Raw genomic sequence first — 26,513 nt, 5'->3', positions numbered from 1 at the left:
TAAAAATAGTATTTTAAATTAAGAACATTGTTTTATTGTTGGCGTCATGGCGATTTCGACCATATGAGAAAAAAAAATGTCGAAGAATAATTCGGTAAACAAGCAGAGCCCCATTCGCAAATCCAAGTCGCCGAATTGCATGTATTCAAGTGACAAAGCGAGGACAGGTGAAAACGATAAACAGTAAAGCATAAATCCAAATGTTCGTCAAATGCGTAGAAGCTAATCGGCATCATTCTACGTAACCACGTATCAACTGAAAAAGATGCAACGGCGCAACACGAACGTTTGAAGTCTTATCAACTACTTCTTCAGGCTACCGCGTGACGTAATAATACAAGAGCATTGTGTTTGTGTGAGCATGCCAGTAAGCTAAAACACCGTGTTCAACGTTAACACCACGAGCTTCAACGCCGACAGTATGAGCCTGTCCACAAGTGACAAGCAAGGCATCGGCAGCACTTACAGCAAAGACGCCCGCAACCCCACCACCAGATCATTCACCTCTTGTACAACAGCACCCTTTTGGCTTCGCATCAGCATTCTATACTGATATACCATATTGATTCAGTGTAGTTTGACGATGTCTATACAAGCCATGTGAACAATGAACATGGGGGCCATTGACAGTGGCCAGTACACAATGGATCCGCCCATCTAGCTACCTATCGTCTTAGCTACCTTCATCACCAACTTATCTACCCTCATCACCAACTTAACTAGCTACATATCGTCTTACCTACCTACACCACATGTCCTTTAACCATCCACCGAATCCCCAACAGTTCCGCAACCTACTGTAACATGTTACCTATATGTATGTCGATGCATACGAACGATTTAGATAACACAACCATCCTGAAAACACATGTTGGGGATTATTTTGCAGTCATCCTCATAACTCTAAAAACCTATAAATGTTAAGGACTTTCTTGCCCTTCTCCATGTACGGATACATCCAAAGCCTACAATTGATCGGCATCTCTCCGCTGGCTCGCGACAGAGCTCCCCACCCCCACAGGGTTCCACGACATCCCACTACCCATTCTCTTTATCACTGCGTCCAGCTGATCCTGCTCCACCCCATGCTTCCTCATCAAGTGTCTTCGCATGTTGCCGAAAGTTGATAGCGGCTGATGGCAGAAAGGGCAGGTAGTCTGTCCTTGATGTTTCTTCATGTGGGAAATGAGGTTGCAGCGGTGGGCATAGCGGGAGCCGCAGATATGACAGGCGTGCGGAAACTCTGTGGAAGAAGAGGGGGGGGGGTGTCAGTTGACTTTTTCATACGTGAGATAGATGGCAGGCGTGTGGTAAGGCTGTGGATAAGAAGGAGGGTTTAAGTTGATGACAGATGACTTATTTAGGTGCGAGCTAGATAGCAAGTGTGCACAGAGCCGGATACGAAGGGAGGATGTTACTTGTAGATGGGCGACTTCTTGAACTTACGAGCTAGATGGCAAGCAATTATTTCATGTATATTTTTCGGGACAACGTCTTTGGCCATCCCTGTTATTAAGTCACGGTAGCGCAAGCATGATAAAAATATACAACTCGCCTTTCTACTGGCGCTCAGTCATGTTCGTTAATCCTTTATCATGCCAAAATCAATTCGGTATGAGTAATACGTAACAACGTTCATTGAGCTTTACTTCTGATAAAGGCATGTGCTTAACTAATTCGCCAGTAGGAGTATTTCCACGTTTCACCATAAAAAGAGAAAAAACTCAGTTGCATCCCTTACGACATTTATTAAGAACACAAATCAGTCGTTACTTAACTGCAGTTGTCTTAACCTCTTTTCCTCACTCTAATTCTTAGCTAAATTAACGCCCAAGTCAACATGTCTACAACAAACAATTTCATACGTATTTACAAAAAAAATCTACTTAAATCACAAAGAAAGCGTATGAAGCTTATCCTGGAAGAAAGGTTGTTCAAAAATTCCCCCGAAACCCCTAGGTTACTATCCCGGGATGCAAATCAACATTCATCTTAACATTATTGAAGAGCATTTCCATTACATCACACGGAAAGCGCAGAACAAAGAAAGAGCTTATCATCACTACATTTTGGGTCTCACAAGATACACACCAACGGTAAAATAATGTTCACCTTTGTTCACTACGCCGCCATACGCCTACAAGTTTGTTATGTTATACATGGTTTTAACGTGACAGAAACGCCAAGAGAATGGTCTATCAGCCTACACGATCATGAAGCCACACAGACTACTGGTGAGAACACAGATGGGTACAGATAAGCACAGATACAGAACACAGAAAATAGATAAAGCCGTGTTTACCAACCAAACTACATGACAATTTGTCTCATATATCACACTCTTGTCGGAACTTATCATAATAACCACCACTCGATTGATCTTTCCACATGATCGCTGAAAAAGCGGCATCCAAGAGACCGAAGTATTCATCAGACTCCACCCATACCACCTGAAGACCCACCCTCCCCAGGTTTTCCCACATCAGCCCCACCTATCTCTTCAACAACTCCCGAAAACTCGCCCCGTTCCCCTTCGCTTCCCCTCGCAACTCCCGGCGTAACGTTCATCCATCCCGAGCTCACACTACTAGAGGACATCCTAGTCTTGGTCAGCCGATTCACCTCCTCGTGGCTGAGCTTATGCGCCGTCAAGATGTGTCTCCTCATGTTGTACTTGAGGGTGAACTCCTTGCCACAGAACGGACACGTTGTTTCCCCCTGGTGTTGTCGCATGTGTGAGACCATGTGGTTGCGATTGATGTAGCCGGCTCCACAAACCGGGCAGATATGTCGAGGTCGATCTGGAAAAGAAAAAGGGTGGTGTATCATGACGCAGAAGGGACATTATGGCACAGAAGTGAGCCGAAAGTGGCGTAGAAAAGGGCGACGATAGCAGTGATAGTTCCCGCTTGGGTTAGTGGTGATAAAGTATGACACAACGGGGATTCAAATGAGGGACGGGGATCTCATGACACAAATGTGATAATCATGATGATGAAGCAGACTATGATGGTCATGAACATTTGTACCTGAATATGACGCCAAAGGGGCCGCAAATCGCACGATTGCCGTTCGAATCATTGCGCAGTTTCTTTACCTCAACATGCCATAGAATTTCACTGAAAAAGGAATTTTCACCGATACACTTTATTGAAACATAAAAATGACGACATCTTGGATACAAATAACGCAATACATTCCCAAGACAACTGCTCACACTCATACTACAAATAACACGCTGCCAATGCAAAGCATATACGTAAACGCGGCTTATGGCGAGACAAATATTGAGCAAATAAAAAAGGACACATGACACATTTCCCTCATGATTAATGTGTGACGTGAAACAAATGAAAACTACAGGGTGTTTCTGAAAATGCTGACACATTTATTTCTCCTATATCTCTCATGTTTATTGACGCACACACATTGTCATTGGCTACAACTAATCAGTCATCATTGGAAATTCACATCCATCGCCAATGATCACTATCTGAGCCCCTTCCTGGAACCTAGAGCAGGTGCTCGAAGTGACCACCACTTCAAGCCGAACAGAGTTCGGCCCGACGGCGCACTGCTTCCAGAACTCGGCGGCGCTCCTGGGGCGTCACCGCCCTCACGCACGCGCGGACCGCAGCCTTCAGCTCGGGAATGTTTCGGGGTTCACTCTTGTAGGCTCATTCCTTGACATGACCCCAGAGGTAGAAGTCCACCGGCGTGAGGTCTGGAGACCTTGGTGGCCACCTGGTGGGGTTGCCTCGGGAAGTGAGCCCCCCCCCCCCCCGAAGCGCTCATGTAGCCACTGTAGGGTCACAGTGGCTGCATGAGCGGGGGCACCATCCTGCTGCAGTCACTGCTCGTTGATGATGGTGTCGCACACACTTCCTCTGGAGCGCAGTCCAGAACTTCTTGAGCGGGTGCAGATAACCCTCCGCCGTCACTGCGAGGACCTCGCCCGAGAACGATCCAGATTGGGCCGATAATGCCCGTGCTCCTCACAGCGCACCATGCAGTGCATCAGGGTGGGTGCAGCTGATCTTCTGTGACCTCGTCCTGGGCCTCCTCGCTCCAGATCCGGTTGTGCAAATCAGATCCAGATCCAGATCCAGATCAGCGACTTTGTGTCAAAACAACTGAATTGGTTTCAAAGTAGAAATGCACTATCTTAGCCTTTTCCTTCGTGTCAGTAATACGGCGTGATGAATGAAAGTACCGATGCTGTCAAACAAATTTCCAAAAACTATTCTTTCGTCTCGTGTATTGAACACGTGCATTTAAATGTAGTAAATTCCTTCAAATATCAAAACAAATGTGTCAGCACTTTCAGAAACACCCTGTATGCCTGTGCGCTTAGAAGAGAAGTTACTAGTTGTCAGACGGCAAATAACATGACCTGCCTTCTCTAAGCAAGATGTGATCATATACCTACATCGGAAAAACGCAAAGGTTTCAAGTAACTCTCGTTCTGAAGAATCATCTTCACTCCTTCATAGCTCCGAGTCAACGAGCCAAACTCCCACTAGTGCAACGCCCGACTGGATGCAAGATCAGCCCCTTAACACAACGTCAGCGTCGTGGCTTCATCACCACGTCACAGCTGCACAGGCCTATTACAAGATACAAAAAAAAAACACCTCCCGCGCACAAGACATGTATCTTATCTTGTGGCAGCCTTCACACCACCACCATCGCCGTTTTTGGCACAGCCCCCCCCCCAAAACCAAAACATTTTTCTCGCTTCCCACTTTGCATACAATCAACCAACCTTCTCTACACCATTGCCACATCACCCTCTGCACAGTCTACTCCTCCGCGATGTTGTTCTTTGTCAGCAAGTCCACCTGCTCCTGCATCAAATCATGCGACATCAGCATGTGTCTCCGCATGGTGTATTTGAAGGCGAACTCCTTCTGACACAGTGGACAACGGGTCTGACCTTGGTGCTGCTTCATGTGGTCGTTCAGGTGGCGTCTGTTGGTGTATTTTGCATCGCAGAGACGACATGCATATGGCCGACCTGAAAAAGTGTGTTTTGTTTAGACACGGAAAACATCTACGAACAGAAGAAAAGCTGTTTAGATACAAATAATGTATATTATACCTGACAAATACCTGTGTACTATACCTGTTTATGACTCCTGACAGAAACAAATAAATCCAAAACAGCTAGGTTCATCATGCTGATGGTACTTTCACTTTAATGATGATGTGCTTGGATATAGCCTTCGGGTGAACAGCGGAATGACGCAAAAGTATATGGGTGGCCATAGCCCCTCCGTAACTCTTTTGATCAATATTTATCACAATCGTCAAAATCAAAACGCTCGAAGTTCCAGGTAATTATTTATTTGTACAAAACGTCACAATACTATACGGCACGGGCTATAAAACAAACAATGGGTACAAATTAGTCAATCTGGTAAAAAGTTGAGAATGAAGTTTGCTTCAATCGCAACATGCCAAAAAGGGTCGTTCTGTTGAGAAAATCAAAGTTTTGCACACAAAGAATATGAGAATAATTAAAGAAAGAATATAGTTTGCACCATACTTATTCGCAGAGCATACCCTTGTGTTGAGCATTAATAATGGCATATTCACCAAGGGCAGAATTCGAAGCCAGCATGAATTCTGTTGTGCTCTCAATTACGCAATATTTACAGGAGCGACGTTTATACACGCACGAAGCACCAAAACTTCCCAAAAACGTGTGGTAACGGTTCAGAACAAATCACTGGTATACTCCACAGCTCAGTGAACCACCAACCATGCGACCGTCCACGAAACATTCTTGCGACAAACCGCAATATCCGGTTCACGGCACCAAACATGAACTATCAAAATCTCCTATGTCACGATCATCATCCCACATACCATCCTTCCCAGTCACCATCGTCGCTTTGTCGCATACGCAAGCAAGTCTACTAGATCAGCAAGTCAACCTGCTCCTTCGTCAAATCGTGTGACATCAACACATGTCTTCGCATGTTATAGCGTAAGCTGAACTCCTTCTGACAAATGGGACAGCGCGTCTGACCCAAGTGTTGCTTCATATGGTCCCGTAAGTGGCGTCTGTTGATGTAGCGTGCGTTGCAGAGGCGACAAGCGAATGGGCGATCTGTAACGAGAAAACGACACGTTTAGAGGAGAAATTGCATGTTAGCTGTTTGATATATCTAGTATGCTAATCTATGTTGCGCAAACACGTGTCAATACTTATGCAAGAGACAGTGACATTTGGATATATCTTAACCCGCGCACCGACGGGGGTCTGCGCCAACTTAGTACCGACGGGGGGGGGGCGGATGACCGCCCCCCCCCCCTGAGATCTCGAGAACGAAGCAAGATAGCGACAAGCGGTAAACGGCATCGGATACGCACGGACAAGGTCTACAATTTTTACTAAGGTCATTTTCAGGTCAGGTCAAAGATGACGTCACAGGGGTCGAAAAAGTCAAAATGGCGGCGCTAGATATGGAGAGGGTTTTTCTCGAATAACTTTCGAAGTAGTCAAGATAGGAACAAACTAAGGGCATCATCGTGATCCTCTCGTCAATCCGCATCGAATGATATATATGTTGACCTCGAAAGGTCAAGGTCAAAGGTTGACCTCAGGTCACGTGACCTCGAGGTCATCATGTATATCATTCGATGCGTCTTGACGAGCTGAACACAATGAGACCATCCGCGCGGCTGTATCTTGTTCCTGTAAGGAGTTATTGGCAAAAAACCTTTGGTGACCTTTGATGACGTCACATGACCTTACAGCTGCCCAACAGCAAAACAGACCTCAAGGTAGTGAAGGTTGATCGTATGTGAAGTCATGTATGGTATATGGGGCCATTCCGACCCGTTTTAGTGGTAAAAACAGGGAGTTGATTTTTCCCCCATTGACTTATAATGGGGAGGTCGCGAAATTGACCTGACCTTAGGTCACCGACATCAAAATTCCGAGATATACAAATTGTAGCTACTAATGACCTAATAACATCCTGCGACTTTCAAAGGCCTCCGACATCTACTGTAGCTCTGGCACGGTGACAAAGTTGCAAAAAAGTGACTTGAGGTTGGGTCATTCAAAGTGACCTGGTGACCTGACCTTGAAAGTTAGGAGGTTCAAACTTGCACACCATGTGTAAAATTGATGTGAGAATAGTCATACCAAATTTCGCGGCGCTACGCGCCGCGGTTTTCCCGCTATCTGCGAAAAACCTCAGGGGGGGGCGGATATCCGCCCCCCCCCGTCGGTGCGCGGGTTAAGACAGCCAGAAGGCAAAATACGAGTTTTAGACCAGCAGTTCATGGTTTCACACCATATGCTTTACAACACAGACAAACAAAGTCAAGCATATTTTTATTGATGATTTATTTACTAATACCAACAGTCACGAAACATAGGACGGTAAAATGCGTTGAGACAAGAGATGGTTCGGCTTAAGTCCAAGCAGATAAGGGATCAAGCTTATTTCAAAGGTTGCACCCTATATCTGTACTCCACATTAGCATATGCAAATGTGCCATGACAAAACAAAAGATTCCCTACTAACTGCAAGCGACCGTACGATGCACATTTTGCAGTACGCACCAATTACGCTAAAGAAGGTGACACACAAGCACAATAGGGCGCACAAGCTGTGTGTCGGAAAGAGCAGCTCATATCTTTAGAACGCATCTTCAGTTTTCCACTTAATTTAAAATGCTGGATCATATGCAATGAACCACAACCAGTCACGACTTAAGACCAGGTGACGTTGCGATTTTCCAAAAACAAGCCGCACTATCCGGGTCACGGCACCAACTATAAGCACCATCTCTCACTCTCCGCTCGCACGACCAAGATTATCCATCGTATACGTCAGCTCCTCTCCAGATATGGTCTCGACGTTACTCTTGATCAACATGTCCACCTGTTCCTTGGTCAAGTTGTGGTTGATCACCATGTGTCTTCTCATGTTGTAGCGAGCGCTGAACGTCTTCTGACAGAGAGGACAGCACGTCTGGCCCTGATGCTGTTTCATGTGCGATATCAGATGACGTCGGTTCACGTACGTAGCGTCACAGAGATGACACGCGTACGGCCGATCTGGAATGAGAAGGGAATATTCAGGGCCAGGTTACACGGTATTGGTGCATACGCCAAACGGATTCCAATTGAAAACTGGCAACCGCCTTTCACAGCTTATGGAAAAATGCATTGATGTGTGGATAAATGCTTTGTGCTACGGCATTTGTCAAAAATGGCACATGAAATAGATACGAGTCAGTTGCAGACCAGCGTTTCGGCTGCAAATGCTCAGCGTTATTGCAGATCTGTCAAGTGCGCGCTTTGGCACAAACGTTTATCGCATACTTCATACACATTTGTGCGTTTTGCTGGATGCGCTTCATAGAAATGCATCCGGTGTGAATTTCCCTCCAAAGATCTACACGACGACCATGCCGGTTGAACGTGTGTCTCGACAAATGTAGTCCTCAAAAAGATCCAGTTTCACGGTTAGTGTATTTTCCATTCGCATGAAGTCAAAGAAACACTCGCGCTAAAAGATCATGGTTGAATCGAACATCATGACATATGCACAGGCTGAATTAGAGCATAGCTGCACTCTGGTCGAAACGACCGATTCGCACGCGCTTACTTCACCGAGCACGTCAATGTTAAAACAGCGAGACTTCGCGCCATTGCGCAAAGACGACTTTCAAACAAAAGGCACCTATCCAATATCCTAGTCGATTCAAAGCTCCCTCATCTCTGATGATCACATAGAAACAAGGGCGAGCCAGGCACCAAGATCGAGAATACACTATCTGTTTGCAATATCGCTTACGCATCATCATGCTTAAGGAACATTACAAAAGGAGACATCACTAGCCATTCGCTGTGAGCCACCGACAAGGCAACCATCACGGGACCTAAGACCTTTCTTATCGTTAGCAGAATTCCCGAGTTCCATTCATGGAAAGCGATCGTCATGACAGTTTCAGAGTTTTCTTTTGTTCGCAAGCGTCCACCTTGAGCTACAGCTGTTGAGTTTCCTCACAGCTCGTCAACGCGCACACTTTTACACCTGCAGAATCCTCTTCTCACCAACCAGCCACTGTCCACCATTCCATTCCCAAATCTCTTCTTGGCGAACGGTTCCACCTTTACACTTGCGGCGTCCCCTTTTTCTCTGTCAACGTATCCACTTTTACCGGCGTTAGTTCATGCTGATGCAGCATGTGCCTCCTCAGCCCGTAAACCGTAGCAAACTGACGTTGGCAAAGCAGACAGGTCGTCTTCCCGATATGCTTCTTGTAATGTTCGTTGAGTCGACGCCGCTCGGGATACGACGCGCCGCAGACGTCACATTGAAATGGGCCCCCTGAAATGACGGGAAAAGATGGCGGGTCAGCGGTATGTTCGACATGTTACAGCTTCTGCAGAGCTATTATCCTTCCAATTGTGAGTGATGTTTCATAACGACCAAGGAAAGGCGGACGGGTTAGTGATGTGGTCGGCACATTGCAGGTCATTAATGCCGAAAACCTAAAATTCATCCTCGGGAAGTGATGTGTCGTTTGATATTATGATGGAACGGAAGGAAATAATCTTTTAGCTTGCTATTTCGCCTATTATTCGTTCTTTTAAGTTACATCCATAAGCATCAAAAGCATGGTGAAAGTGCGCTACGAGATATCAATTAGCATCAACAAAATAAACTGTGTCAACGAAATGTATTTACAGAAGTGCGGTAGAACATAGTGAGAACAGAGCAAACAAAAACCAGCCATTCCGTAAAACGAAATACAAACACGAGACGTTCAAAGTTACACTTTCCCGCGAGACGCCAAACATCGAAATCATCACGATTTCATCGAAGCAAACAAAACACAAAACTATTGGATGCAACCCAACAAAGCCAACAAAACTGAATAGCAAAATGAGATGATGAAAAGTGCACACGTTACAAGAACACACAAATCGAACACGAACCAGGCTATCGCGAATACAAACAGATACAGCCAACTGGATAGTGACAACATGCATCATCAAAACATTGCTCCCCCGAATCAGTACGAAATGTCATGATGATACTTACAAACATCCATTCCCCTAGCTACAACACACTCAATCTCAAGCATCAGTCGAAACATCACAGGATAAGTACAAACTCCACTGCTCCTAAATACATTGGATCCCATGATACCTCAGGAGATCAACGGAAGACGGTGAGGGAAAGCAAGCGATCCCAACACGTTTAAATCGATAACGCTCATCACTGCAATTCACAGCTCACGGCAATAACGATCTAGGCTTTTAAACTCCCATTTAAAACTCCCAAGCTACCAAGTACACCAGCATTATCATACCACCGTATCGCTATAATGCAACCCCGTAGTCCGCACTTCTTCCTCCTTTACTCCAATCAACAATGTCCACTCTTCATTCCCAGTCCCAGCAGAGCTCCCAGCTTCCTCCACGCTCCACTGACTGCCTCCAGTCACATCTCCCCCAACTCCATGCTGTCCTCCGTCTCCATACCCTCCCCACCCCTCCGCCACCACACTCCCCGGTCTTCCCGTCAAGGCACATACTTGCTCCCGATTCAGATTATGTGCCACCACTAGATGTCTCCGCAGATGGTGTATCATCGAGTATTCAGAGTGGCAAATGGGACAACGGGTTCTTCCCTCGTGGCGTTTCATGTGCTGAAGGAGAGAGCGACGATGGCTGTAGCTGGCGCTACATATTGGGCACCGTTCCGTCCTCTCTGCCGCTGTGAAAAGACGGAGAGATGTTATGATGAGGTAGATCAGGGAGCGAGGATGGCTATCTGGGACTTCCCCTTATCGCCCGCAATCGACGAAAATTTGAGTTTTTTTAAGAACGCAAACTTAACAGCTTTTATAAGACAAAGCATGTTTTAAACAGCCCAGCAGTGCGGAAGGAATTGAGATCCGATGAGTTTTGGAATTTTGATTTTTTGTTATGCCCCTCGCAGCGTCCAAGGTCGCCTATCTGGACCCGCCAGTGAGGTAGAGATATATGTGTTAGTGTTAGATAGGAAGGGGCATCTTTGTAAAAAGAGGGAATGATGCCATGAGAAGGGGATCTTTTGTCTGTTTGTATATTCGGGTTTTTGGGCGCGCCGACTGCAAAGGTCATCTTGCGCCCAAAGGGGAGGGGGGATCTTTTGAAAAGAGGGTGAGCTGACATGGCATTTTTTGAGATGCAATGAAAGATGAACGAGTCATGACAATGCAGAGAACTGTTGTAGATCGAAAGTGCGGCAGCTTTGGAAGGAGTGCTGTGGTCGAGTCCGTTCTCAATTCTTTTCAGGTGGAAAAGAATTGAGAAAAACATTATATAAGCACACTTCACTAAAAAAGTATAACTATTAATTGAACCAATGTATTGAATGCACGATGCCATGTATAATGTATAAATGTATAAATGTATAAAAAAATAAATGTATATAAATGTATAAATATATAAATGTATAAAGCACGATGTGCCACAACAATATTTCGATGAAAAACATGTTTGATATGAAAACAATGGCCGTCACAACACCAACAGAATCGTCCTATTGATGACGCTTCACTTGGTTGTACCGCCCAGAACGCGAAGCCACGGTACCTCGATACCATACACTGGCTGCAGTCAGCCTGGTAACCTACTCAGAGCATATAAAGATGAGTAATAGTGAAAGCAGCAGGACCGCCACCAGACCACTTTATGTGAAGGTAGGTACAGCTAGTAACTCCAGAAAAACGAAGCTGCTTTCAAGGCAAACTAAACCAACATCGGTCATCGATAAAAGAAAAACGAACAAACTAATTACACACTAGTTAAACAGTGGAAACTATACTAGCAGCACACCATTCACTACGAGAACCGTCATGCTGGGTTGTAATCTCCTCATTAAGGACACAATCATTCGTCATCAGAGCTCATCATACGTCACCAACAGAGTGCGTAATGCAAACACAACGCTTCATACCATCAGCATCCAGTTAACCCGCGCCCAGATGGGGTCTGCCAAGCAACGCGGTCTGATGGGGGGGGGGGGGCATTTTGGCCCCCCCCTCAGATCTCGAAAACCACGCAACATAGCGACAAGCGGTAAACGGTGTTGGATAGCCCCAACGGGGAACTACCTTGTGACCCAATTTCATTGACCTCGGTCAAACCGATGACGTCACAGGTCAGGTCAAAGGTCGAATTTTCACCGTTTACAAGCATTTCAAGAAATGCGTTGTAAAATCGTGTAAAATGCATTTCATTGAAAATCATCGATGGAGAAATGTTCTTCAAACACATATTTTGCTATTTGAGGTCACTGATACCAGGTCAGGTCACAGAGGTCAGGCCACTGGGGGGTCACAATATGAAAGTGTCGTGTGATACATGTTTTATGGTCCATTTTACATGACAAATGCGATTATGTGGGTCAGACAGACTTTAGGGCCAGCTTAGGTCACGTTTTGGTCAAGGTCAGGTCAAGGTCAGGTCAAGGTCAGGTCAAATTAGGTCAAATTTCAAAGTTGATATTTTTGCATAAAATGGGTATCGATTCGATGCAGCTCGTCACGGGGAGTTCAATGGTGGTCTCCGTTTTGCGCTACGAGGTCTAGAATTGCTAAAAATTGAGTTAAAAAATTTGACGTCATCAATTTTTAAGTTTTTTCGCTATAACTTGGCCAAAAAAGAGGTATTGATCTAAAATTTGGTATGTATATCGAAGAGCACAGGGACTATCACATATATTCCGGTTTTTTGAAATTCGAAAAATTTTTGGAAAATTTTTGAGTTTTTCTAAAAAAATCATTTTTTTATTTTTTGGGGTCGAAATCCCAAAATTTCGAAAATCCGAGATAGCAGTTTTGTAGCGCCGTCTTTTGTCTACACAACGACATAAAGAACTTTAAAATTGCTTGTTAACTGTAGAATTGGTGAGCGTTTCAAGATGTCATGTTTTTTGCTCATTTTTACTCGAACATGACCTCAGTTTGACCTCAATAACTCCTGACCTGAGGTGACCTGTGACTTGAAATTTTGTGTGAAGGTGTCAAATTGATGCCCGGTAAGGTAACCAAAATTTGGCACAGGGGGGGGGGGGCCAAAATGCCCCCCCCCCCATCAGGGCGCGGGTTAATCCCTTGACGCGAGTTATCCCATGAAACCCATTCACATACGCATAACACTCCGAGCTTTCACTTAATCCAACCCACCACCAAATCCCTCTACAAGTCCCTCAGAACCCATCTCTCACCATAGCCTCAGCCTACCACTACTTGGTGCCTCGGCCAAGTCCTCGGGCAGTGCTAGTTGTTGCCTACCCCTGATCTTCGCTTACTCCTAGTCATCTCCGCTATCTCTTGCCTACCCAAATCATGAACAAACATCAGATGTCGCCTAAGTGAGCTGACGGCCGCCAGTTCAATGCTACATATTGAACAGCGGGTCAGTCCGATGTGCTTCTTGCGATGAGCCACCATTGAGTCGCGATTGGCGTAGCTGCCGCCACAGATGTCACAACGATAGGCGCCAGCTGTGGGAAGGAGAAGGAAGCACGGTGTCATACAGACGAAAATTTCATGAATTCCAGCATACCTATACCTCTACATACCTTGACCGGTATGTCGAGGTCTATGATTCCAGCACATTCTTAGTGCTTGAGAATGCTGGGAAGATTTGTAAAAGAGCTACGCTGTGATCGGATGAAAATAAACGTGAATGTTGAATGTTTTTTATAGGGGCTTCAGGGCACGTCATTACAAACGTTGTGAGACATTGAAGAAACTTGTGTGGAAATGAATACACAGAGGCTTTTCAGATCTAGTTGGCTAAGCTGCAGAGGAAAGAATAGAAAACGGTGTTATACAGACGTAATTTGTGCTAAAAGAAATTTAACTGAGTCTTAATGTGTACCCTCACTGCACGGTGGTGCATAACCTGTGCATCAAACTTGACTGTGTCAACAAGGGAAAAAAGAAAACGCAATGGCATGGCAAACAAATGTATATTTACAGAGCTAGGCAACACTGACAACACCTATGAATACCGACGATGCCTGTTTGAGTAACCAAAAACACAAACTAGCGATAGTTCAACTAGTATGAATAGGAGCACTAAGGTAAAAATTATCCATATTGAGCCCTCACACATTCCAATTGTTTTGATATTTGACAAAAGGCTCACATTACCAAGAGCAGTTACTAATTAACGGACTCTGTCACAAAATGTCAGACATTGTCGAAAGTTAGCTACGCCACACGAGACATCCCCTGTTAGCTATCGTCTAAAAACAAACAAACCCAAAGTTAGTCACCGTCCTAAGGATTATCAATTTATTTAATCACAAGGATAACCAACAAAACACAACTCTTACTCTACCCGAAGTAAGGTAATGTGCAGCGCAAAGCATCGTACAACTCGCACGTAGCTCATTACCAATTAGCTACCTTTGACAACAGCTCGATGAGAAAATCAGTCTTGCATGCCAGGTAACGAAACGAATTCGTCAGTTCGTTAATTCGCGAAGTTCGTTCGTAAGCTCTAGTGACTCGGTGTCTCCCTACGAGGGACGATCATCGCAATCATAAACACAATCCACAAGGCTCTTCCACAAACCAACTGGGATGCAAATCCACAGTCTGAACTAGAAAACCCAGGAAGTTAGCCATCACTCTAACACAAGGGCTCGCCTTAATCCTTCCAAAAGTCTTTTGTTGGTTCTCATTAAGAGAAACCGTCTTTCACGAAGCCTCGTCACAATGCCTTTCTCAAGCCCTCTCCTTGATCATCATTGCGAGAAAACTTTTTTTTTACAGACCTACGTGGTTCTTTCCCAACGGTTCCCTTGCTTGATCATCATTGTGTGAAAACCTTTTTTACAGACCTACCTGGAGCTTTCTCCACGGTTCCTTTTCTGATATCAACCACTAGCTAACCCTCGCTAGTACCAGGTTCATCATGTTTAAGAATATCCAGAGGATCCGACCGTCTCTCTTCTTCGCGGTTACCGCCATACTTATCCCTCTCAGTATCTACCACAACAGCAGGCGTCACAAAACCTCTGTCATCTGCAGGCATCGCCACACCACCAGCCCTCTCCCCGGTACGCATCAGGTTCTCCAACCCGACTCCCTGAGATCGAAATCTCGCCCACGATTGCCTCGGCTTCCTGTTTGTCAGCGTATCCACTGCCTCCTGCGGCAGCCGATGTTGACTAAGCATGTGTCTTCTCAACGACTGCATGACGGCAAAATCGACTTGGCAGATGGGGCAGCGCGTTTCGCCGCGATGTCTCTTCATGTGTTCGACCAGAGTACGGCGATGGCTGTACTGAAGGCCACAAATGTGGCACCGTGTGTCGGTCGGGTCGGTAGTAGATTTGTTCGGCGTCTCCGCTGCGGAAAGAAAAGAGCAGGGTAGTTAGGGTTGTAGTTTACACAAAATGGTGTACGACCCTACAGCAAAAGTGGTTGGTTAGCCGATGTGTTTTTGGGATACCAACTTTGAATATCCTAGACACTCAAGTTAAATGAATCAATAGAAAAGAGAAGATGGTTCGTACAAACACTTCGGCAACGTTTTTTTTTTTTTTTTTTTGTTTTAACAGCCTATAGACACATTTATCTACACATCGATTATTGTGATGTTGGCAACCAACCACTCAATATCTGGGGGTCGTACATAATAGAATAGCATGCAGGAGAAAGGTTGCCGCTTCGCAATGCAAAATGTCAAGTAGCTTCGTTAAAGGCTTGAGTTGTTTCGTTTTGTGAGAAAACACGAGTTGTTTTTGTTTTTGGTTTGTGAGGAAGTGTGCTGAAGTAGACATGTAAAACCGATGTTGATGATGATGACGATGACGACGACGATGACGACGACGACGACGATGATGATGATGATGATGGGGTTTTAGAACTACCCGGCTGCAGAAGCCATTTGCCCTTGGAAGCATAATATTGGTAAATATAAAAGCAAGCGCATCAAACGATGGAGCATATTTCCCCATGAGCTTCGTTGTGAAACAATGTAAAATAAAATAGAAGTTGAGGAAAACTAGGCTTTAACTGATTATTGCACCACGACGTCAATAACAAAACACTCTTAGGAAACCATATATCATACTGACATTGTATTTCCTCACCATCCAAACACAACACTTTGCAACAATCTCCACAAGTCTAAATTATACTTACAACATTGTTTTAACAGCGTTGGAGAGAAAGTAAGCAAAGTAAAGCGAAGATGTAATAGCACTTGTGAAAAACGTAAACGACCCCTCGATGAAGCACGAGACTTAGCATTCTAGCAGATCTACCTAAAATGTACAAGCAGAAGCCACTTGCTCCCTACGGGCGTCCTACGGTGATTGCTTGTCTATACTCGCCTTAAATGCAAGACCAGTGTTACTAAAGATAACGTACAGACGGCATGGATCGCTTATCCTTGGTCTCTGTCGACATTTTATAATCATTTGCCATCAAGACAGTGCTTGATAAGATCGTAATGTACAAGAAGGCATCAATCACATCCTAAACATGACAAAAAAAAACCCTCAATGACATGCCTTCAATGTGTCTGATGTCCCCATCGCCAGAGTTAAGGAGCGACTGAGTTTTCAGTTATTAGCTTTGCATACCAGACATTCACCGATACGAACAACGCTTAACCGATACAGACATCGATCACGGCAAACTTTCACCTACATCGTCGTCAAAGTCTTCCTCAGGATTGCCATCATCCGCATAAAACCCTTCGCCTTCCTCCTGACCCAACATCTGCATTGCATCATCCTCTCCAAACGCTCTCTGCTTATGGTAATGCCTCTTGTTGGTCACCGCAGCCACCTCCTCAAAACTCATATCATGCCTTCGTATCATGTGTCTTCGAAGATTCCTCATGCTCGCGAAGGCTTTTTGACACATTGAGCAGCACGTTTCCCCACTGTGCATCTTCATATGGGCGACGAGGTGGGCACGCCAGGAGTATCGTTTGCCGCAGATGTGGCACGTCCCGCCGGCGGCACCTGGGAATATAGAAACGGATGGTGATGATAATGATGATGATGATGATGATGATGATGATGATGATAATAATAATAATGATGATGAATGATGATGATGATGTCTTTGGGGAGGTCGAAGCCAGATTAGAATTATGAATACGCTGATATCATACGTGAAGGAGAAGACACAAGTGAAGCAGAGTCAGACCGACAAGTCTTTAAGTGCTTAAAAACGATGCTTCTCGGATTTTAGGAAGGTCCTGTTTGATCAGCAATGATGAGTAGTCGATTTCAGAGGCACAGAGATTCAGAACAATACTAGATAACAGGATCAGGTGTTTGTATTTTGTTTACAGCGAGTTGACAGACCACCTCCTATCAGGTGTTGGCAGCGTTAAGCAGCCGAGAGCAGCGCTTCCATTTCACGTCCGTAGAAAACCACCATAGAACATTTCTGAACACATGTATTTATCCACAAATGACACGTTATCTAGTCGTAAAGAAGACGAGTCATCGTCTATTGATCATATGTAAAGACATATCATCGCAGTCTCATTCCTAAAGCCATTTAAAAGTAAATAAAGCCAAAACGCTTTAGCGCTTTGCCTACAACACGAACACTAATCGACATGTAAAATTGGAGCTGGGACAAAACCCAGACCCCAATACATTACCACGCAAGGTGCCCACACGATCGTAAGACTGAGTAAAACTTTAACAGAGAATCATCCCAACACTATCGGCCAGCGCCAGCCGTCACATGCTCCTGCGTTTCACCAACTCATTCAGAATCATCATCCATCTCTAACGGATCCCTAGTAGACCCAGGAGAAGCGCTTAAAGGCGCATCTCCCTGACGTCCCACAGAGGCGGTTGAGACTACTAGCCTCGAGCGTCTTATTTCCCCACTTGGTACCGAGGACCCCGATACTACTACGCTTGACATCGCAGGGAGGGGAATTCTCACTATACCACTTGGAAGTGATGACTCCGAAACAACTACATCAACGCGTGGCGACGGAGATATGTAAATATCTCTCGGAACATGCCAATATCTCGCACCAACCAGAACTCTCTTTCCAGTCATACTGTCTACCTCTTGTGGGGACATGTCGTGTACTCGAACCATATGTTGACGAAGATTGCGCTTCACAGCCAGGATCAGGTGGCAGATTGGACACCGAGTTTCGCCGCGATGTTTCTTAAGATGCTCGTGAAGATTCCGGCGGTGGCTGTAGACTGCATCACACTCGGGACATTGCACTGGACCATCTGCCGGAGTAAAAGAGATTGGTGATGATTGGTGACTTTCATGGGGCCGTCGACAAAGAGGTCATCGACATGCATGCCAGCATGTAAGACGGCGGTGGTGATCTGGGTCTAGAGACACGTCTTAAGGCCGCCCCACACTGGATCTCGCATGTGGGTTGCGAGTTTTTGGGTTTTGCGGTTTCTTCAAAATCAAATAATATAATCTAAGCTGAGTGACCCACACTACCATCTAAGAAGCGATTCTGCATGTTTTTAGCTTGCGAGCGACCTTGCATCGCATTCCAAAAGCTGAATTTGAGTCAATTTTTGATTTCCCTCGAAGCGAGGTCTGCGAGTTCTGCGAGGTTTGCGGGGTTTTGGTTGAAGTCGAATTTTGGTTCGTTGCGCTAGTGTTGCGACTATATTGTAAGTTTCTGAAGGTGTACCGGCTTCACTGCATTCATGAAGTTACCATAAGGGAACGGTCTAATCACTCTGTAAATTAGTATTATCCCCCGCAAACTCGCAACCCGCATGTGAGTTCCAGTGTGGGGCGGCCTTTACAAATGGGCGCAAAATGACCTCGCAGTCGGCGCGCCCCTAACTCCCAACAAACAAACAAACAACAACACGTCTTACAAGAGGAAGGTTGACAGTAAATTGATATGATAGATGGCTTAGGGTTTTATGGTTTCCTGGGGTAAACGTTGTATAAAGACAGGGTCATGTGTTCATGTGAGAGCTCAGAGCAGTGACGGTAATTGATAGTGGCGAAGTGTGTAGATATTCGGTCGTTATGCACCCATGCACGGACGTTCATGCCCAGAGTTTTGTTTAGCTATGCTTTACAAGCGTCCTGGATGCGAAGTTACTGAACACCTGAGTGAAAACCATCACGACAAAAGCCAACCAAGCTATTCGGAAGCCAGATCAGTAGCGTTACTCTCATTTCAGCCGTGCTACTGCTTCATGTGATGTTGGACTCAGTTCGACATATACATACATTCCCGAACCATTCTAACTGTTTTGGAGCCACTCGCTGGGGTGGGGTCAGACAATCCGTTTTCACACAAGGCTGTTTATTTTAAGCATCTTAGCGACATGTCAATCGTAAGTAGAAACTTCACGAAGCTCAGTTCGGACTGAAATGGTTCAGCTGGATCATCTAATCCACCAGCCTACGCTGCTTAACTTAAGTTCTTTGAGCGCTTTGCCGTGTTTATGCCGAAACTTTTCATCACCGCACACAATTCATAATCACCACAGCCAATTCATACACCAAAAGGCTGCCTCAACGTCCAAGTGACTTAATGACTGGGCGAACAGCGCCTTGACGACAAACTAAACTCACTTCGAGGGAAAACGCAAGTCGTAAAAACCGCAACACAATACCACAAACGTCAAACGCTTACTTGAAGTGGTCACATCGAAACACATAAATGGTGTTTTTACACATTATACCATAGAAAGTATTGGTAGTTCGACACCCTGGCGTTTATGGCCATCACCGACAAATTTCTTTCCGGGACAATAGCCATAACTCCTGATATGCAATATGACAGACAGGTGATGTTACGAGCTAGTCTCTACAGAATCGTATCATATGTTGAGCCTCTTTAGAAATCCTTTCACTTTCCTTGAATGAAAGCGTTAGTAAATTAGCGTTTTGGTGCGCGCAGACATCAATGTCTCTTCTAGAAACATCCCTTGAACCAACATCGATGCACTCAGAACGTTACCCACCCATCCTCAAAATCAGATCTACGCAAACAAACGTGGTGAAACGCATACAACTCTCTCACACTTCACGACTCCTCCGCATCTACCGCATCATCAACACCAATCATGAGCGATCCCCGTCCAGTCGTCCCCTTCCCGGTCAAAGAGTCCACGTCCTCTTGATGAAGGCCATGTTGGTCTCTCAGGTGTCTCCTCAGAGCAAACATCGCAGAGAACACTTGGTGGCAGATGAAGCATCTGGTCTGTCCGGTGTGTTTCTTCAGATGTTTGTTGAGGCCGCTGCGACCGGCGTAGAGTGCTCCGCATATATGACAACTCCGAGCGGTCCGATCAGAAAAGCCTGGAAAATAGTGATGAATCTTAAAGAGAATACTAGTCATAAGAAGAAGAAATAAATGTCACCAAGGAGCCAAAGGAGAAAAACACCGGTAAGGTTTAACTACAATGAGTACGTGAAGAAGAGATTATTTCAGGAAGGTCGTTGAAAGAACCTGGAAAATGAAACGATGCATGCGAGAAAAAGCAAGTAGCGGTACGAAATCAGTACTGAAAGGCGATACTGATTTCGAGGAGACTACTTGTTCGACGTGAAACACAATGGTAAGGTCTAAATACGATAAATATGAGCGAAGAAGAAATTAATCTAGACGCTCGTTCGATAGAAGTAGGACAATAGTAATGAGTCTAGATATGATATATGTGAATGGGTCTCGGGGAGCTTGTTCAAATACACCTGGAAAGAGATAGGGACTAGAATCGGAGCATATGTATGTATTGACATCAAAAGTCTTCCACATATGGCGTGGCGATTACGGCTTATGTCAGGTTGAAGATTGATTTGATAGGGATTAGAATCGAAGCATATGTCAAGTTAAAGACTTATTTGATGATTGTTCGCCAGGTCAAATAATATGCACGGATGGAAGTTAAATTGGCGTCTAGTTTAGTAGGTAAAGGATGTTTCGGACGTCTATAAGTTTCGGGTTCAGGGGTCTACAAACTTTGATAAAGAGAGTTTGAGCGCCCCTCCACGAAGTCCCCAACATCACCGATAAATAGCGACATGACGACGCGGCGGAGCAGAAACAAAGGCGCCATCTTGAAATAGTTACTCCGTATCGTTCACGTGACTTTGGGAATGTCGCTCGTTTCTAACCTAAGAAATGAAGTGCGGGTCACCAATCGCATGTTCAGTGTCAGTGTGAAGAAGTCGGTGCTCAGCAAGACGCGTTACGCATAATCACGAGGAAGAATAGCAACAGACCAAGGCACTGGTCATTATGCAATATTGTGTTCTGTGTATCGTTGACTCTGATTTACCGTCGCAAACGATTGAAGTGGCCGGATACATCTAGCGAATTAATTTGCTACGTCAGTTTGAAACCGTTTTTAAAATACAGCATGACACTTACCTATTATGATGTATCACAATGAGTATGTCGTAGAATACGATTCACATCCAAAAGAGTGGCTGTTAAAAACGATCATGTATTACTACCAGCTTTACACTTGGACATCTACAGGAAGAGCAGCAGCATTGTAACTTCTGCATGCGTATGCTCAGCTCGAAACAAATGAACATGCTTCACCGTTCAACTACTAGTCCTTCCCTTTCCGGTCATAGAGTCCACATCCTCTTGCTGAAGTCCATGTTGGACTCTGATGTGTCTCCTCAAGGAAGACATCGCAGAGTACACTTGCTGGCAGATGCAGCAGGTCGTTTGTCCGGAATGTTTTTTGAGGTGGTTGCTGAGGGTGCGCCGAGCTGAGTACAGGGCACCACATACGTGACACCTCCAAGCGCCTCGATCAGTGGAGGAACCTGGAAAATGGCGACGAATTTTAGAGGAAATAGAGTCAGAAGAAAAAACACAAAAGGATACTATCAAGGAGACCACCTGTTGAAGGAGAAAAACAGCGGTATAGTTTGATACAGTGAGTATGTCAAGAAGGGATAAATTCCAGGAAAGTTGTTCAGATAACTTGGAAACAGTGAAAAGAAGCGAAAAGTGCAAGAACATATTTATGTCAAGGCGCAAAACAGCGGTGAGGTTTATATACAATAAATCCGAGTGAATAAGGAATTGCTCCCGAAGTTCGTTCATTGTGAGCTTGAAAATATTGCTGAGATTTTCATACGACACACATAGTTTCAGGGAGCCCGCTCAGAGAAACCTCGAAACAGAGATAAGAATTAGATACGGAGCGTATGCTACGTCGAATACTTTATTGATTGAGATGGTTGCCAGGCCCAAGAAAATGCACGGATGAAAGAAGATGTCGGGATAAATAGGAAAAAGTTTGTTTCGGGGACGTCTATGGGTTTCGGGTTCAAGAGTGTACAGACTTTGATAAAGAGTTTGAGCGCCCATCCACAAAGTCCCCAACACCAGCGATAAATAGCGACATGATGACGCGGCGGAACAACAACAAAGGCACCATCTTGAAATAGTCACTCCGTATTGTTCACACGACTTTGTGAATACTGAATGTCCTTCGTTTCTGACGTCAGAAATAAAGTGCGGGTCACCACTTCATTGCATACTTTGAAAGTCAGTGTGAAGAAGTCGGCGCTTAGCAAGACGCGTTACACATTATCACGAGGGAGGATTACATCAGACCAAGGCTCTGGTTATGATGCCATCTTGCGATCAGTCTATCGTCGACTGTGATCTATCGTCGAAAACAATTTAACCCTCGCCGGACCTATTGGTTTTCTACATACGCGCCGGCCGAGGGGGGGGGGGGGCGGATACGACCCCCCCTCGCCGTTTCGCCCCTGGTGGAGCTAGCGCGTCGCGGAAAAAACGAGCCTGTGCGCCGTTACGAGACGCAGAGATTGGTACCCGATTTTAAGGTCCTAGGTCAACCGGTGACCTCTGAGGTCAGGTCAAGTGCCCCAAGTTACGGTTCAGTTTTTGGTGAATAACTTCGCGAAAAATGGCCGCAGAGCCGCAATTTTGGCAGCATCGTGTTCGTCTCGCTCAGGCGCGTCGAATGATATACTTTTTGTTCGGGTCAGGTCAACTTGAGGTGTTGACCTCAGGTCAAGGTCAGGTCAGCACCCCCAGGTCACGAAGTTGGTCGAAAGAGGTCATGTCGCATATCATTCGATTCGGCAGGTCTTCCTGAGTCCATTGGTGGCTTTTCCGACTCGCTAGCTCATTTTGATCAAGAGTTATTGACGAAAAACGAATATGACCTTGATGACGTCATAAATGACGTCACGCAAGGTCAACATTGCAAAAGTGACGCATCTAACCTTGAAAGGAGTGCATCAAATCACGATTATGTGTGCATGAGATAGTTGTAGATCGTTCCCGGCGCCAGAATAGCAGTTTTCATTTTTCCCCATTGACTTATAATGGTGAGGTCACGAAAATGACCTGACCTCATATGACCTTTAGGAAAAATCCGAGATATGCAAGTTGTGAGACTCATAATGGACACTAGATCCTGCAAGTTTCATTTCCCTGTGACATCTCCTCTGGCAGTGAGGGCGTTGCAAAGTTGCGACATCTGAAGACCGTGCAGAGGTTCACTTATGACGTCATAGGTCAGTGACCTGACCTGACCCAAAAATGCAGTTGGTGTCAAAAGATGCGGCTTGGATCAAAGGTCAGGTATGCCAAGTTTCAGCTCTCTATCGCCAGCGTGTTCGGAGCTATCGCGAAAAAACCCTATGGGGGGGGGGGCGGCACCCGCCCCCCCCCCTCGGCCGGCGAGGGTTAAGTGGCCGGACACATCTGCCGATTCAAATTGCTACGTCAATGCTTAAGTTATTTCTAAAATACAGCATGACACTCACCTGTTGTGGTGTATCAAAATGAGTATGTCGTAGAATGCGATTCACATCCCAAACAGTGGCCGTGAAAAAACCATTATGTATTTCTACCAGCTATACAGTTATACAGTTACAGGAACAGCGGCACTGCAACTTACACAAGCTCAGCTCAGCTCGAAACAAATGAGTATGCTTCACCATTTAGCTACAGTCGTTCCCTTCCCGGTCAACGAGTCAACTTCCTCTTGCTGAAGGCCATGTTGGTCTCTGAGATGTCTCCTCAAGGCGAACATCGCGGAGAATACTTGCTGGCAGATGCAGCAGGTCGTCTGTCCGGTATGTTTTTTGAGGTGGTTGTATAGACTGCCCCGAGCTGAGTAGAGTGCACCGCATATATGACACCTCCAAGCGCTTCGATCAGTGGAGGAACCTGGAAAATGGCGACGAATTTTAGAGGAAATACGACTCAGAAGAAGAAGCAGAAATATTACTATCAAGGAGACCACCAGTTAAAGAACAAAAGCAGCGGTATGGTTTGATAACTTGAGTATGTGAAGAAGGGATTAATTCCAGGACAATCGTTCAGAAAACTTGGAAACAGTGAAAAGATGCGAAAAGAGCAAGAACATATTTATGTCAAGGCGCAAAACAGTGGTAAGGTTTATTTACAATAAATCCAAGTGAATAAGGAATCGATCCCGAAGTTCGTTCGATGTGAGCTGGAAAATATTGCTGATATTTTCATACGACACACATAGTTTCAGGGAGCTCGCTCAGAGAAACCTCAAAACAGAGATAAGAATTAGATACGGACCGTATGCTACGTCAAAGACTTCATTAATTGAGATGTTCGCCGGGTCAAAGAAAATGCGGGGATTAAAGAAAATGCCGGGCAATAGGAAAAAAAAATTGTTTCGAACGTCTATAAGTTTCAGGTTCAAGGGTGTACGGACTTTGATAAAGAGTTTCAGCGCCACTCCACAAAGTCCCCAACACCAGCGATAAATAGCGACAAGATGACGCGCCGGAACAAATACAAAGGCACCATCTTGAAATAGTCACTCCGTATTGTTCACAGACTTTGTGAATACTGAATGTCCTTCGTTTCTGACGTCAGAAATAAAGTGCGGGTCACCACTTCATGGCATGCTTTGAAAGTCAGTGTGAAGAAGTCGGCGCTTAGCAAGACGCGTTACGCATAATCACGGTTATGTAAGTGGCCGGACACATCTGCCGATTCAAATTGCTACGTCAATGCTTAACCCTCGCCCTGGCAGGGGGGGGGTCGATGCGCCCCCCCCCCCTAAGGTTTTTCGAAGATAGCGTAAAAACGGCGGCGCTGCGCCGCCAAATTTGGCACAGCTTATGGGGCAACCTTTTTACATATGACCTGAAAATTTCAGGTCCGGGTGACCTTGGGTCAGGTCACCAGGTCAGAAAAACCGGTACAAGGTCATGGTCAAATTTCAATTTTCTGTTTGCACCTGTCCAACTCACAGTTTTTGACTGATTTCCTTCAAACTTTCAGGGTGTGCTAAGTTCACCGAGTTGTATAACATATAGTTCGGGTTTTGTGAGGTCACTGACCTGAGGTCAGTTAGAGGTCATTACGTCATAATGTTAAGCCTATGGGAAAATACTAAATTCGGAAAATACTGGAGATATCCGCTTCGTTCTGTCACTTTTGTGCTATGAAACCACAGTACTTAACAGCAGGTCACTTGGTGCTTCTTTGTTTGGTGTACTTATCCATGGGTCAGGTCAAATGAGGTCAACCGAGGTCAAATGACGTTTTTGCCAATAACTTGGCACATAATGAAGCTAGAGCTTAAAAAATGGTGCCATTGTGTTCCTTGTGATCAGCCGAATCGAAAGATATGCGATATGATGCAATTTGGTTAAGTTGAGCTTAATTAATTAATTAAACTTCACTTAAAATTTAAGAAAAACTTTAAGTACACTTAAGCAAGCTAAAGAGTATACCATTCGACGCGCCTTGACGTGCTGAGTTCACTGGTACTTTTCTTTTTGCTCTATCTTAACCCTCGCCGGCCGAGGGGGGGCGGGTGCCGCCCCCCCCCCCATAGGGTTTTTTTCGCGATAGCTCCGAACACGCTGGCGATAGAGAGCTGAAACTTGGCATACCTGACCTTTGATCCAAGCCGGATCTTTTGACACCAACCGCATTTTTGGGTCAGGTCAGGTCACTGACCTATGACGTCATAAGTGAACCTCTGCACGGTCTTCAGATGTCGCAACTTCGCAACGCCCTCACTGCCAGAGGAGATGTCACAGGGAAATGAAACTTGCAGGATCTAGTATCCATTATGAGTCCCACAACTTGTATATCTCGGATTTTTCCTAAAGGTCATATGAGGTCAGGTCATTTTCGTGACCTCACCATTATAAGTCAATGGGGAAAAATGAAAACTGCTATTCTGGCGCCGGGAACGATCTCCAACTATCTCAAGCACACAGAATCGTGATTTGATGCACTCCTTGCAAGGTTAGATGCGTCACTTTTGCAATGTTGACCTTGCGTGACGTCATTTATGACGTCATCAAGGTCATATTAGTTTTTCGTCAATAACTCTTGATCAAATTGAGCTAGCGAGTCGGGAAAGCCACCAATGGACTCAGGAAGACCTGCCGAATCGAATGATATGCGACATGACCTCTTTCGACCAACTTCGTGACCTGGGGGTGCTGACCTGACCTTGACCTGAGGTCAACACCCC

The 26,513-nt window shown here is 45.3% G+C and overlaps 1 protein-coding gene across 25 annotated transcripts in view; it reads right to left on the bottom strand.

Annotated features, from left to right (window-relative positions):
• LOC122393147 (broad-complex core protein-like) overlaps positions 1–26,513 on the bottom strand; it is a 104,999-nt gene that overhangs the window by 43,509 nt on the left and 34,977 nt on the right. Inside the window, exon 7 of one of the 25 annotated variants that reach the window (XM_043388858.1) lies at positions 128–1,243. The exons of 14 other annotated variants lie outside the window; for them this stretch is intronic. In XM_043388858.1, the coding sequence (XP_043244793.1) occupies positions 966–1,243 (278 nt within the window). In that variant the 3' untranslated portion in view covers positions 128–965. Of the gene's footprint in view, positions 1–127; positions 1,244–1,715; positions 2,802–4,787; positions 5,018–5,808; positions 6,116–7,334; positions 8,081–9,126; positions 9,360–13,989; positions 15,394–16,122; positions 17,022–19,032; positions 20,332–21,463; positions 21,814–23,791; positions 24,206–26,513 lie in introns of those variants that run through there. 10 more of the 25 variants (XM_043388853.1, XM_043388878.1, XM_043388881.1 and 7 more) reach the window with 10 other exon arrangements.

This window comes from Amphibalanus amphitrite, unplaced genomic scaffold (genome assembly GCF_019059575.1).
Source record: "Amphibalanus amphitrite isolate SeventyFive unplaced genomic scaffold, NRLGWU_Aamphi_draft 000518F_arrow, whole genome shotgun sequence".
Lineage (NCBI taxonomy): Eukaryota > Metazoa > Arthropoda > Thecostraca > Balanomorpha > Balanidae > Amphibalanus > Amphibalanus amphitrite.
This window is presented reverse-complemented; position numbering and strand designations above follow the sequence as displayed.